The 10,740-nt window shown below is 45.8% G+C and overlaps 1 protein-coding gene across 2 annotated transcripts; it reads left to right on the forward strand.

The window, feature by feature from the left end:
• Positions 1 to 2,739: 2,739 nt before the first annotated feature.
• On the forward strand, positions 2,740 to 10,535 carry GPANK1 (G-patch domain and ankyrin repeats 1). 2 transcript variants are annotated; one of them, XM_083160074.1, is made up of 3 exons: positions 2,740 to 2,893; positions 4,855 to 5,484; positions 8,668 to 10,535. In XM_083160074.1, exons 2-3 carry the CDS (start codon positions 4,892 to 4,894, stop codon positions 9,125 to 9,127), a joined length of 1,053 nt encoding a protein of 350 aa, XP_083016200.1. In that variant the 5' UTR covers positions 2,740 to 2,893; positions 4,855 to 4,891; the 3' UTR covers positions 9,128 to 10,535. The 2 variants fall into 2 exon arrangements, with proteins under 2 accessions (XP_083016200.1, XP_083016201.1); XM_083160075.1 differs by lacking the exon at positions 2,740 to 2,893 and adding an exon at positions 3,787 to 3,916.
• Positions 10,536 to 10,740: the final 205 nt, after the last annotated feature.

Here is a 10,740-nt window from a genome sequence, read left to right on the forward strand (position 1 = left end):
TGCTAAAGTTGGGAGGTATGCTACTTCCTGTCAATCAGCTTGTGATTGGCTTGCAAATAGGAAAAGTATCAGGATTTACTATGGGCCATACGCATGCACAGTGCATCGTCCGCTGTGTGACCTTGCGGCTTTGCAATCAGGTCTGAATTACCCCCTTAGTCCCGAGTTGCTTTCACACATGCAGAAATCTCAGGCTGATGCACATTCACCCACAAACCACGTGGGAATTTATCTGCATGTGTGAAAGGGGGATTACTGAATACCTAAATGAGTTTTTTTATTCTTCGCACTACTGTCTGACGGGATGTGTGTCAATTCAACATGTAGTGAAATATTTAAAAATACTATAGATAGAAAAAGAGATTATGTAGAGAAGTTGCTATAATATAAAAATAAGGGGTTTAAAGAAAAGCTAGATGTGCCGCTAATGTCCTCTGTCATTATTTCTATAAATGTTATTTGGCATGTGATGAAATCTTCATGAGTTTTATTTGTTACAGACTCGCTCTGGTAGATTGCTACATATATTTTGAAACCACTTCAGTTGCTGGGAAATGTGTCCTAATCAGTGGCGTAACAATGCAGCCGAAAGTCAAGCGGGGTTGGGGAGCGGCGCCGCGTTGGTGCAGGGTCTCTATAGATTCCATGCGGTGTGGCAGGGATTCTACTGAAAATGGCACTCCAAAAATTTCCTCCGCCCCGGAGGAGATGGATGCTGGAGGTCCTACCAGAAGTGTGAGCGAACAAACCCTAGCAACAAGCATGAAACCCCTGTCAACGAGCATGAAGCCGGCTGATGGGGCCAACACTGACATCACACAACTTCCCTTTAAATGCATGGGCACGCCTGCGTTTTCCCTGACACTCCGCGAAAATGGCCGGTTTCCACCCCAAAACGCAGCTTTCTGTCAATCAACTTGTGAACAGACAGCGATAGAAAAAGTTGCGGCTTTTATCGCAGAATGGCCTTGCGCATGCGTTTAACGGGCCGTACGGGTGCACCTGACCTGAAAATTCACAGCCGTGCGATCAGTCCATGTAGATGGTAAAGTATAAAAAATTCCCCAAAATTAAGAAAAAAATAGTGAAAAACCCGTCTACATTTTCATGTGTCCACCATTGTCATAATTACCTCTTACTTGTGTCGACCTTTTGTCAATGTTGACCTATTTCATGTTTAGCTTTTGTCAATGTCGACCTAATTTATGTCAACCTATTGACTGTCGACCTAGATACTGTTCATTTTTCAAGATGTAGCCAGGGGCCGTGCGATCGAATTGGGCTTTCTCCCGAAGGAGAAGGGCTCAGTTTTTCCCCTAACCCCTCTCAACCATAAGGCCGAAGAGGGGAAAATAGGGAACGGTGGGTCCTCTTCGCTGAAGCTTAGAGAGACCCTCATTCCTCAACCCCCGGAAGGGTTAGGACGGTGGGTCCTCCGCACCCGAAGGTTTGGAGAGACCCTCAGTAGACTTCCCTCCGCCTTGCGGCTCGGGGTCGTCCTCGGGGGAACGGAAGCTCTCCCCAAAAGGCGAGAGCTTCGGCACATTGGGGAAATGGAAGGCCCATAATGGTCGACCACACTACCCAAAAAAACGTGACAAACTACAAAAAACAAAGAACGTGAAAAGTGACAAACGTGAGAGGGAAAAGGAGTGGCGCAGGTGCCAGGGGTAAGCAGCTGATATCACCGGATGTCAGCAGCCCGCCCTGGTCACGTAGATGGGTACCGCAAATCTGAGTCCCCAGAGGGGGACTTAGATTTGCAAGCGCTTAAGAAATCATTAAATGATTTTGGACCTGCATGCAAGGCTGCGAATGCATGTTTATGCAAGACATCCATTCGCTGCTTGCGGGGAATATCAGCATGCGAGTGGAGTTCGGCCGTGCGGGCGGCCAAATAGCAAAACTGTTGCAGGGCATGCTGGGACGTGCAGTTCAACAACAGCTGGAGGGCCGAAGGTTCCCTATCCCTGGTGTAGGTAGGGATGGCCATCGACCATCAATGATTCTAAATCATTGATGGTTTATGACCAATGTCTAATACTTTTGCAGCAAAAGTATTAGACATTGGTCATAAACCATCAATGATTTAGAACCATTGATGGGGGAGAACCAGATAGTTTCCCTACATCGATGGCACAGCAAAATTTATGTTTTCCTTCTTTCTTCTTTTTTTTTTTAAAGTGCTGGGACACGGAGCATAGCTCCACCCCCGAAGCCCTGCCCACATGTTTTGAGTGGCCCACAGGCCAATCACTCAAATATAATCGAGGACCATCGATATATAAAACTATCGATGGTCACCCATTGAATAGTTTTACACTATTGATGGCCAGTTGCACTTTTGCCATCGATGGTAACCATCGATGGCAAAGGCACCGATGGCCATCCCTAGCCTGGCCAGGGAGAATAGCCCAGCCCCAATACCAGCGAAACTCCGCCTTCAGATTGTCGCACGGGACAGTCAGTGGAACAACAACAGGGATGAACATCAGTTAGTATGACCATCAAAGGTCATCCATTTAATAGGTTTGTAGCTATAGAAGGTCACTTGCCAGTTGACCATCGATGACATATATCGATCAAAAGCCGTGCCAATGGCCATCCTACTCTGTACATCACCTCCCAGCCAGCACTGAGCTCAGCTGCTCCTCCTGCAGCGATATTGGCTGCCACAGTTGCCAATAAACACACGGGCGCTGCACGTGACGTCACCCGCCAACCACGGCCGTCACTGCTCTGCCGTCGCGCCGCTCATTGGCTTCTGACTTCCCGTGTGTTCCGCCCCCTGTCCTATATAAGTACCACTAGGTCACGCCCACTCGGTGGGTCGCCGCCATTTTGCGGTTTCCCTGGGTCTCCGAGTGTGTACCGGTAGTGCAGTGCTCCTGAGGTAAATGTCTGATAATAGTGGGGTAGGGCAGCAGCAGAGATCTGGGAGCCCGGTGGCTGTGGTGGGAGGGCTGGGGCGCATGAGTCCGGCACAGGCTTCAGTTGCAGGAAGTGTGTGAGATGCAGGTATCACAGGGTGTCTCATTCTCCTTTCCTGTGTATAGAACATAAGTTCCCACAGACATTAGGCGCTGTCCTGGTGTGCCCTCATATCTATGGCTAAGGAAAGCCTAGAGTTGGTATGCTGTCATTGGGTCGACGGTGTCTGTCGACAGTAAAAAGGTTGACACTCAGAATGTCAACATGAGATTTTCATGATTTCTGGTTTTTAAACCAACTTGTTTTTACTTTATCTTCCGTCCCAGTGGACATAGAGGGAGAATATACAGTAATGGTGCCAAGCGCAGTGAGCCCGAAGTGTGGACACAGGACACTAATACGGTCTCCGTCCACACTTTCACAAAAATTTGAAAAACCCATTTTGATATTTTACTTGTGTCGACCTTTTGACCGTGGCAGACTTTTTCAGGTTTTTAACTTTTGCCTGTCAACCAATTGTGGTTGACCTATTGACTGTCAACATAGATGCTGTCGACCAAAATATCCCCCCCAAAATAGCCCCTGCGCTCGCCACGCTTCGGGCTCGGTGGCTCGCTGCACTCGCCACACTTTATAAAATCAACTCCACGCCGAGGTGGATAGTGGGGGTATGAAAATGTCAGAGGACGCGTACCGCCGCCGCTCGCGGGCTCGCTGCGCTCGCCACGCTTCGGGTTAGCGTCAATAGTGGGGTGGCGTTAACATTGGGGGGGGGTTTCTATTAAAATGGGGGGTTTTGGGGCTTTTTACATTAAAATCAATGTAAAATCGGGTCTCAGGGGCCATTTTACATTGATTCCAATGTAAAAATCGGGGCGATCGCATCGCATGCCATTTGGTTGGCATGCGATCAACACGATTTTTCCGACCCGATGGATACAATTAAAATCGGTGGCGCCGTGCTAGGAAACAAGTACCAGGCCAGGTGAGTACACCTTGTGGGATCTGGGTTTATTTAGTGGATCCACCTAAAGCGGCTATTTTAGTTCAGGGTAGAAATAGAATAACCCAAAAAATAAATAAAATAAAAAATTCATGTAATATGAAACCAAAGGGGAGGGCTGTTGTGAAACTACACATCCCAGCATGCCTTGACACAGTTTTAACATTCCCTAATAGCAAAACTGGCAAGGCATGATGGAACTTGTAGTTTCACAACAGCTGGAGGGCCATAGTTTGGACATGCCTGCCTTAAACAATTCATGTTTCTTTATTGCAGGAGTGAACACATGACCTGTAATTGATCTCATGACTTCAGTGCTGTAAGGCATCAATTCTAACCACTACGTGCTGTGTTGCCCACATTTAATCGCACATCCCGGACCAATGCAATAACACCAGTGCACAAAACAAAAAAATATTTAGCCAGGGTCAGGTATTGGGGCAGATGTATGAAGCTTTGGTATGGGAGAGAAGTGGTATCAGTGCAAGTTATGTGCGTTGATACTGCTTTTCCCCCATGTATCAATGTGCCGGCATTCGTTAAATGACAGGGCCACTGTGCAGGGTAGCGATGTCCTGTCCCCACAGCAGGGACAGCGATGTCCCTGCTACGTGCTCTGGGCAGTGCAGGAGGAGCCTGTGATAATGGTGAGTTTTCACGCATGCCCATTGCACTGGCTGGGGGAGTGTACCAAGCAGCCCCCAACACCCCCCTCCCTGTAGGCAGCATCGTATATTTGGGGGATACTTGTGCCCGCTTTTCCTCGATATTGCGGAGAGGCGGGAGTATTTTGCACACACCTTATGTATTAGTGTAATTAGTGTAAGTCTAGTTTGCATCTTGTACAGTTAATAAACGTACACTTAAATTGAGGTTTTATAAATGTATTTGTTTTACTGTTTTTTTTTTTGCCTTTCTAGGTTTTGTTTCGATTTTCCTTGAAACTAAATAAGAAAGATGAATTACCAACATCTCATCACGTTCACGAAAGCCCGTGAAAAAGCAGACTTTTGGGAAAATGGAGAGCATAGTAAAAAGAGGCGGCCACAGATATGTCTGGTGAATACCACCGGAGAAGAGGCGAGAAGCTTCTACGAGAGCCTTGTAAATGAAAGAGAACAGTCCTCAGCAAGACCACGTTCTCGGAAGCGCAAAGTGGTGCGTTGTCCACCTCGTCAAGAGCCCCAGGAAAGCAGTTCCTACCGTAGACCAACCACACCTGCTCAGGAAGATAAAGACGAGAGAATGGGTCACCAACTGCTCAAGTGCTCACAGCACGGGGACATGAAAGGTTTGAAGACATTAGTCGAGAAAGAGCATTGTGACATTAATTTTCGGGATAGCTACTTCTGGACAGCCTTGATGTGTTCAGCTTATGCCGGGAAGAAGGACGTAGTAACTTATTTGATAACAAGAGGCGCAGCATGGGTTGGAGTTTGTAACACCCAAGGGAAAGATGCGTTAATGTTAGCAGAAGAAGCTGGGCATCGGGACATTGTCAAGCTCCTGCAAGATTCCTTGACAGGACAACGACAACAGCCAGCACCAAGGTCAGTGATGTGTTTAATTGCATTTCAGTCGCATCATTGTTTATATGTGAGGCACTAATAACTGCAGCGCAGTAGTGTCCCGAGTTATATAGCATGTGATATGATTGCCCATACCAACTATGCTGGTGATTCAGTGGAAGCTGGGATGGCACTTATTAAACATGTAAAGAGTAGTGTCAGGTTGACAAAGTATAGACCAGGCATGGCCAAATTATGGCCCTCCAGCTGTTATGAAACCAAGTCCCATGATGCCTTGTCACAGTTTTGCTATTACAGAATGCTAAAACTATGGCAAGGCATTCTGGGATGTGTAGTTTCACAACAGCTGGAGGCCCACAGTTTGGACATGCCTTGTATAGGCTCTAGTGAAAAGGCGAGCTTTGATAAAGCCCTTGTTATCTCTTGATGAAGTCGGGGTGGATGAAAGTCGTCCGTACTTTGAAGGGATCGCTTAGAACTTAAGCACACATCGCCCCGTGGGTGACGGTGATGTGCAGTCCCACGCGGTGCTAACGCCAGACTAGATATTGCCAGCGTGAAGTCAAAATTAAGTCAGATTGCCAGTGTTCTCACCAGAGAACACTGGTCTGCACAGATCGCTCAGCACAGGGCTTAAGCCAGTGGAGAAGTTGCCCATGGCAACCAAATCAGCTGCTCTGTATAATTTTCTATTATGCAGATTATAGTAGTGTTCATTCCAGCACCCGCTATCTTTGAAAAGCCATGCAGTTCCTCTTCCCTGCCTGGGCTGTCACTGTCTGCTGTAGTGCTTCTAGCACAGTGTGGCCTGTATATAAGAACTGATATGCAAACCAGACCTGTGCTACAAACACCACAGCAGACAGTGACACTCCAGGCAGGGAAGAGGAACTGCATGGGTTTTCAAAGATAGCGGGTGCCAGAATGAACACTATTATAGATATTAGTTCAGTGCTGATTGGTTGCGACGAGCAACTTCTCCACGGGCTCACTTCTACTCCCTTATCACCGCATCATACATCTTCCCCACTGAGTGATAAGGGGTTGTACTGTTGCAATATTTCAATGGAAGAGGGAGGAAAGGACTGCATGTGTGGGGCAAAGCTGAAAACACAGTTAAGGATATTTAGAAGGCATTGGGGTCGGGCAATTGGAGATAGTTATATTGTCAACCGTGAGGGAGTCTGTAGGAAGAGTTGTAGCGCTAGGGGTTGGAAAGAAGATCAGCCAATCAGCTCCTGTCGTGTGTTTGAAAAATCAGTCAGGAGCTGGTTGGCTGGTGCACCATTGGTCATTTGTAACAAGTGACAACAAGGATATCACTCATTGATAAATCTGCCCCAGAGTGAGTGAAGAGAAAGTTTGCCACAAAGTGGAATAGGCAGTTGTCATAGTCATTATATATTAGTGGGTAAGGCCTTGCAAGGTGACTGTTACAAAGCAAGCATGGGGAACCTTTGGCCCTCCAGCTGTTGAACTATGCATCCCAGCATGCCCTGCAACAGTTTTACTATTTGGCCATGCTAAAACTGTTGCAGGGCATGTTGGGATGTGTAGTTCAACAGCTGGAGGGCCGAAGGTTCCCCATCCCTACTATAAAGGAGTAAGGACCGTTTTCTTTGGCCTTAACACATTTTGTAAACTACAACAACGATACTAAACTTAGATGTGTGGTGTTCAGAGTATGCACAAAGCTTCTCTCCAATGCGTTTTGCAGGTAGAATTGGTTGTGATGCCTCTGAAGATGTTATGAAGTCTACTGACTTTTTTAATAGATGCTTCAGTGGAAATTCATTTCTGAATCTCAAGCTTGTTTCTTGCCACAATAATGGATGTGCAGGTCCTTACCGCACTAGAGAATATTGTTCAAGATATCGTTGGGAAGGAGCTTTCAGAGCAATGTCTCTTACAGTATCCTCTTGTGTGTACACTCAATATCATTAACGATGCACATTAATGACACCTCCCACCTGCTGAACATGCAGGTCAATTTGGCTATATACCCAATGACCTGCATATTCAGCGGGTACCGGTGACGTCACCGAACAATATAGTTTATCAGTATCGTTCAGTGTGTGTACACTCAATATAGTTTCAGAGAAAACACTGAAGATATTGAACATCATTCATATCATCTAGTGTTTATGGGCCTTTAGCCTAGTTGTGCCTTCTCTCCATCATAAATGTACAGTACTAGTTCAAAGCCTGTCAAAATGACGGCTTCTGCAATGTACTTTCATTTTGAGCTTTGGCAGTTTTTAGCCCACATTTCCACCCCCATTCCCTTTCTCAGTGATGGCTAACCTTGACACTCCAGCTGTTGTTGAACTATACATCCCAGCATGCCCTGCTACAGTTTTACTATTTGACCATGCTAAAACTTATGCAGGGCATGCTGGGATGTGTAGTTCAACAACAGCTGGAGTGTCCAGGTTAGCCATCACTGCCCTATCTGCTGCTACCTCCAAACTCTGTCTTCACAGCTCCCTTTCTCCATATTCTGGAAGTTTGAAACCGACCAGTGTCCCTGCAAAAAATGTTTTCACTTTGTTGTCTTTTAGCACACAAAGGAGTAGTTTGGTCCGTTGAGTGGCATCCAGTGGTCAGTGGTGGTACTTCACCTAATAGAGGTGATGAGTAGTTGGCCTTTTATACCATTACAGTATATATAAATTATACTGCGATTATTCTGCCACAAGCCTGGATATACGCAGGTAATTTATGTAACGCTTCCTACCGTCCACTTATGGAAGGTCACATCCTTTACTAGAATTGCACCTCACCTTGTGGGGAGGCACATTGTGCAAAGTACAGATGCCACACAACAGCACAGGTTCTCAAAGTCGGTCCTCAGGACCCCACACAGTGCATGCTTTGCGGGTCTGAGTCAAGTAAAATAGTTCCACCTGTGGATATTTTAAAATGTCAGTGAGTATTGACTGTACCTGTCGGGTGACTGTGAGGGGTCATGAGGACCGAGTTTGAGAGCCACTGCACTACAGTGATTTGGCCACCTTTTTATTTGGTAGAACATTTCCTTGTTTTGCTTCATGGTTTAAATTAATCAGGCACATTTTATAAAATCAAAGCCTAAGTTGGGTTAAAGGGCTGTATTTGCACTGTCTTGTGTACTTTTATAAGAAAGAAAACCGATTAAGAAATATATATGTGGACAATGACTACAGCAGTGATTTTGTCTTTCAGGACACCGACATTGGACAGAAAGTACTGCGAGGTCTGCAAGACCCATTACCAGGAAGACAGTGTGGAAATGCACGAACGATCCACTGTCCATCTGTTTAACAAGAAAAAGACTCTTCCCTCCACATACTACGTCATCCCAGAACACAACATTGGGTTTAAGATGATGCTAAAGGAAGGCTGGAATCGGGAGTCAGGGCTTGGACCTGAGGGCACTGGCAGAAAGTTCCCTGTTCAGACTGTTCTTAAGAGAGACCAAAAAGGCCTGGGCTTTAAAAGTGACCAGAAGCCCAAAGTCACTCATTTTGCTGCCAATGACACTTTGGCTGTAGAAAGACCGGTGGCTAAGCACCTGAGAACAGAAAGAGTCGCCACCATCAGCAAGAAAGAGGAGAGAAGGAAGGAAGAAAAATCAAGGGACTGGGAGCGAAATTTGAGGACTTACATGAATATTGATCTGTAGCAACGGGAACATAACTTTATCATGAGCCTTTAATAAATCTGTGCCTAGTTCAACAAAACATTTTCCAATATATTTATGTTTGTGTAACCAGCTACAAGCACCATGTGCATGGAATACCACCAGAAAAGTTTTGCGCTGGTACTCCATAGCCAGAGCCAGCCCTAGGCATTTGGAAATCCATGCCTTCCAAGCGTAGTGCCATCTCACCTCGGCAGTGGTGTTACTGGGACAGGCATAATGTGTATAATGTAAAGAGGTACTGTTGTCATAACATGAATAAGGGACACTAGATTTCATGTAATGTGAATTTTGGACACCCCTGTGTGACATAACTTGAATAAGGGGCACTCATGTGATGTTATGTGAATAAGGGCACTACCTTGTTTTGAAATTTGATTTGATACTGTTGTGGGGACACACCTTTTCCGAGCAAGACCACACCCCTTTCTGTCCCTATTTATAATCTTGGGGGCTTGCTGGCACAAAGCACCAAAATATCAAGCTACGACTCTGTGGGTGATTGCTATGGATGAGGGGAGATGGGTGCTGCTTGCTCAGAGGCAGAACTAGTGGTGGTGCTGGGCGCGCTACCTAATAGCTAGGACATCAAATTGGTTACAGATGGCTAAGCTATATAAATGTATATGGTCACTCCCCCCCCCCCCTCCCTGTAACATGGCAGTAAGGTGATCATTAGCTGGTGCCTAATCTCTCTCCGCTTTCACTTCTCAGGGCTTTGTACATATATATCTATACATTGTGTGTAATATTTGTCAATATCACATGTAAGCACTGTTTGGTCAGTATTTAGATGTTATTTCAATGTGAGTGCCTCTCCTAAGCATACGGACACCTGAATGCATTGTGATGTCAGACCACCGCACATAGAGTATCCTGCATCGGACAAGTGCGTATTGTATTTATTTTCAAACCAAGTCACAAAAATGTAATGCTCTATAGGTAATAAGACAATCTATTGGGGATTGGTTCAAAGTCTCGAAGCCGAAATCCCGACAAGGGGGGACTTGGATCACCCCCCCTCCTTGTGGGCTCGCTTTGCTCGCCACGCAGCGGGCCCGGTGCCTCGCTTTGCTCGGCACACTAATTTATTCTCCCTCTATGGGAGTCGTGGACACCCACAGACGGAGAAAGTGTCGGGATTCCGGCGGTCGGGATTTTGAACGCCGGGATTGTGACTGCATCCCATCTATTGATGTTCGAGGTGCCCCCAAGAAATCAAATTAATTAATACTCAACAAAAAGAGAATGGTTAATTGCAAGAAACAATCCATTAACTGAGATTTCTTGTTGGAGGCACAGTTTTATAATGTTGAATAATGATCAGTGGTTCAAAATCTTTACATACAAAATGTATATAATCTACTGAATAAAAAAATATTTATTTACAGTAGTGGGGTTATTTTATTTAGTGATACGTAGTGGTGAAAAAAAAGGTACTTGTGAAGTATCTGGGCGCCTGATTTTTGATCGGGTCCCAAAAAATCGCGTCGCGTGTTAACCAAATGGCATGCGATGCGACGCGACGAGAGCAGCACCCGATTTTAGCAGTGGACCCGATTTTAACATTGGAATCAATGTAAAATGGTCCCTGA

The sequence above is a fragment of the Crinia signifera genome, chromosome 9, assembly GCF_055691185.1.
Source record: "Crinia signifera chromosome 9, ASM5569118v1, whole genome shotgun sequence".
Lineage (NCBI taxonomy): Eukaryota > Metazoa > Chordata > Amphibia > Anura > Myobatrachidae > Crinia > Crinia signifera.